The sequence below is a fragment of the Corvus brachyrhynchos genome, unplaced genomic scaffold (genome assembly GCF_000691975.1).
Source record: "Corvus brachyrhynchos isolate BGI_N302 unplaced genomic scaffold, ASM69197v1 scaffold10, whole genome shotgun sequence".
Taxonomy (NCBI): Eukaryota; Metazoa; Chordata; class Aves; order Passeriformes; family Corvidae; genus Corvus; species Corvus brachyrhynchos.
In genome coordinates this window covers 5,649,550-5,649,846 of record NW_008236180.1, presented here as the reverse complement: position 1 = coordinate 5,649,846, position 297 = coordinate 5,649,550, and the positions used below count along the sequence as shown (strand labels likewise).

Here is a 297-nt window from a genome sequence, read left to right as displayed (position 1 = left end):
TGTCCCCCAGCCACCAGCGCTCCCGCTTTCCTGTTAAAAAGCGCAATAACCCTCGGGCAGGCCTCTCCGTGCGGACGGAGAGCTCGAGCCGCCGAACCCCGCAAGAGCATCCCGCCCTGGCTCGCTCCTCCCCCACAGGTACTCACATGGCAGCGTGCCGGGAGCAGAGCCGGGCATGGCCGTGGGGGCATGGAGCTGTGCTCAGACCATCCAGGGAAATCCCAGGAAAATAAAAATAATAATACAAAAAAATATATAATAAAATTTACGGGCGAGGCAGGAGAAAAAACAACTCAG

The 297-nt window shown here is 56.6% G+C and overlaps 1 protein-coding gene across 1 annotated transcript in view; it reads right to left on the bottom strand.

Moving 5' to 3' along the window:
- GATA5 (GATA binding protein 5) overlaps positions 1-177 on the bottom strand; it is a 12,310-nt gene extending 12,133 nt beyond the window's left edge. The window contains exon 1 of the mRNA XM_017735795.1: positions 137-177. Coding sequence (XP_017591284.1) covers positions 137-177 — 41 coding nt within the window. The remainder of the gene's footprint in view (positions 1-136) is intronic.
- Positions 178-297: the final 120 nt, after the last annotated feature.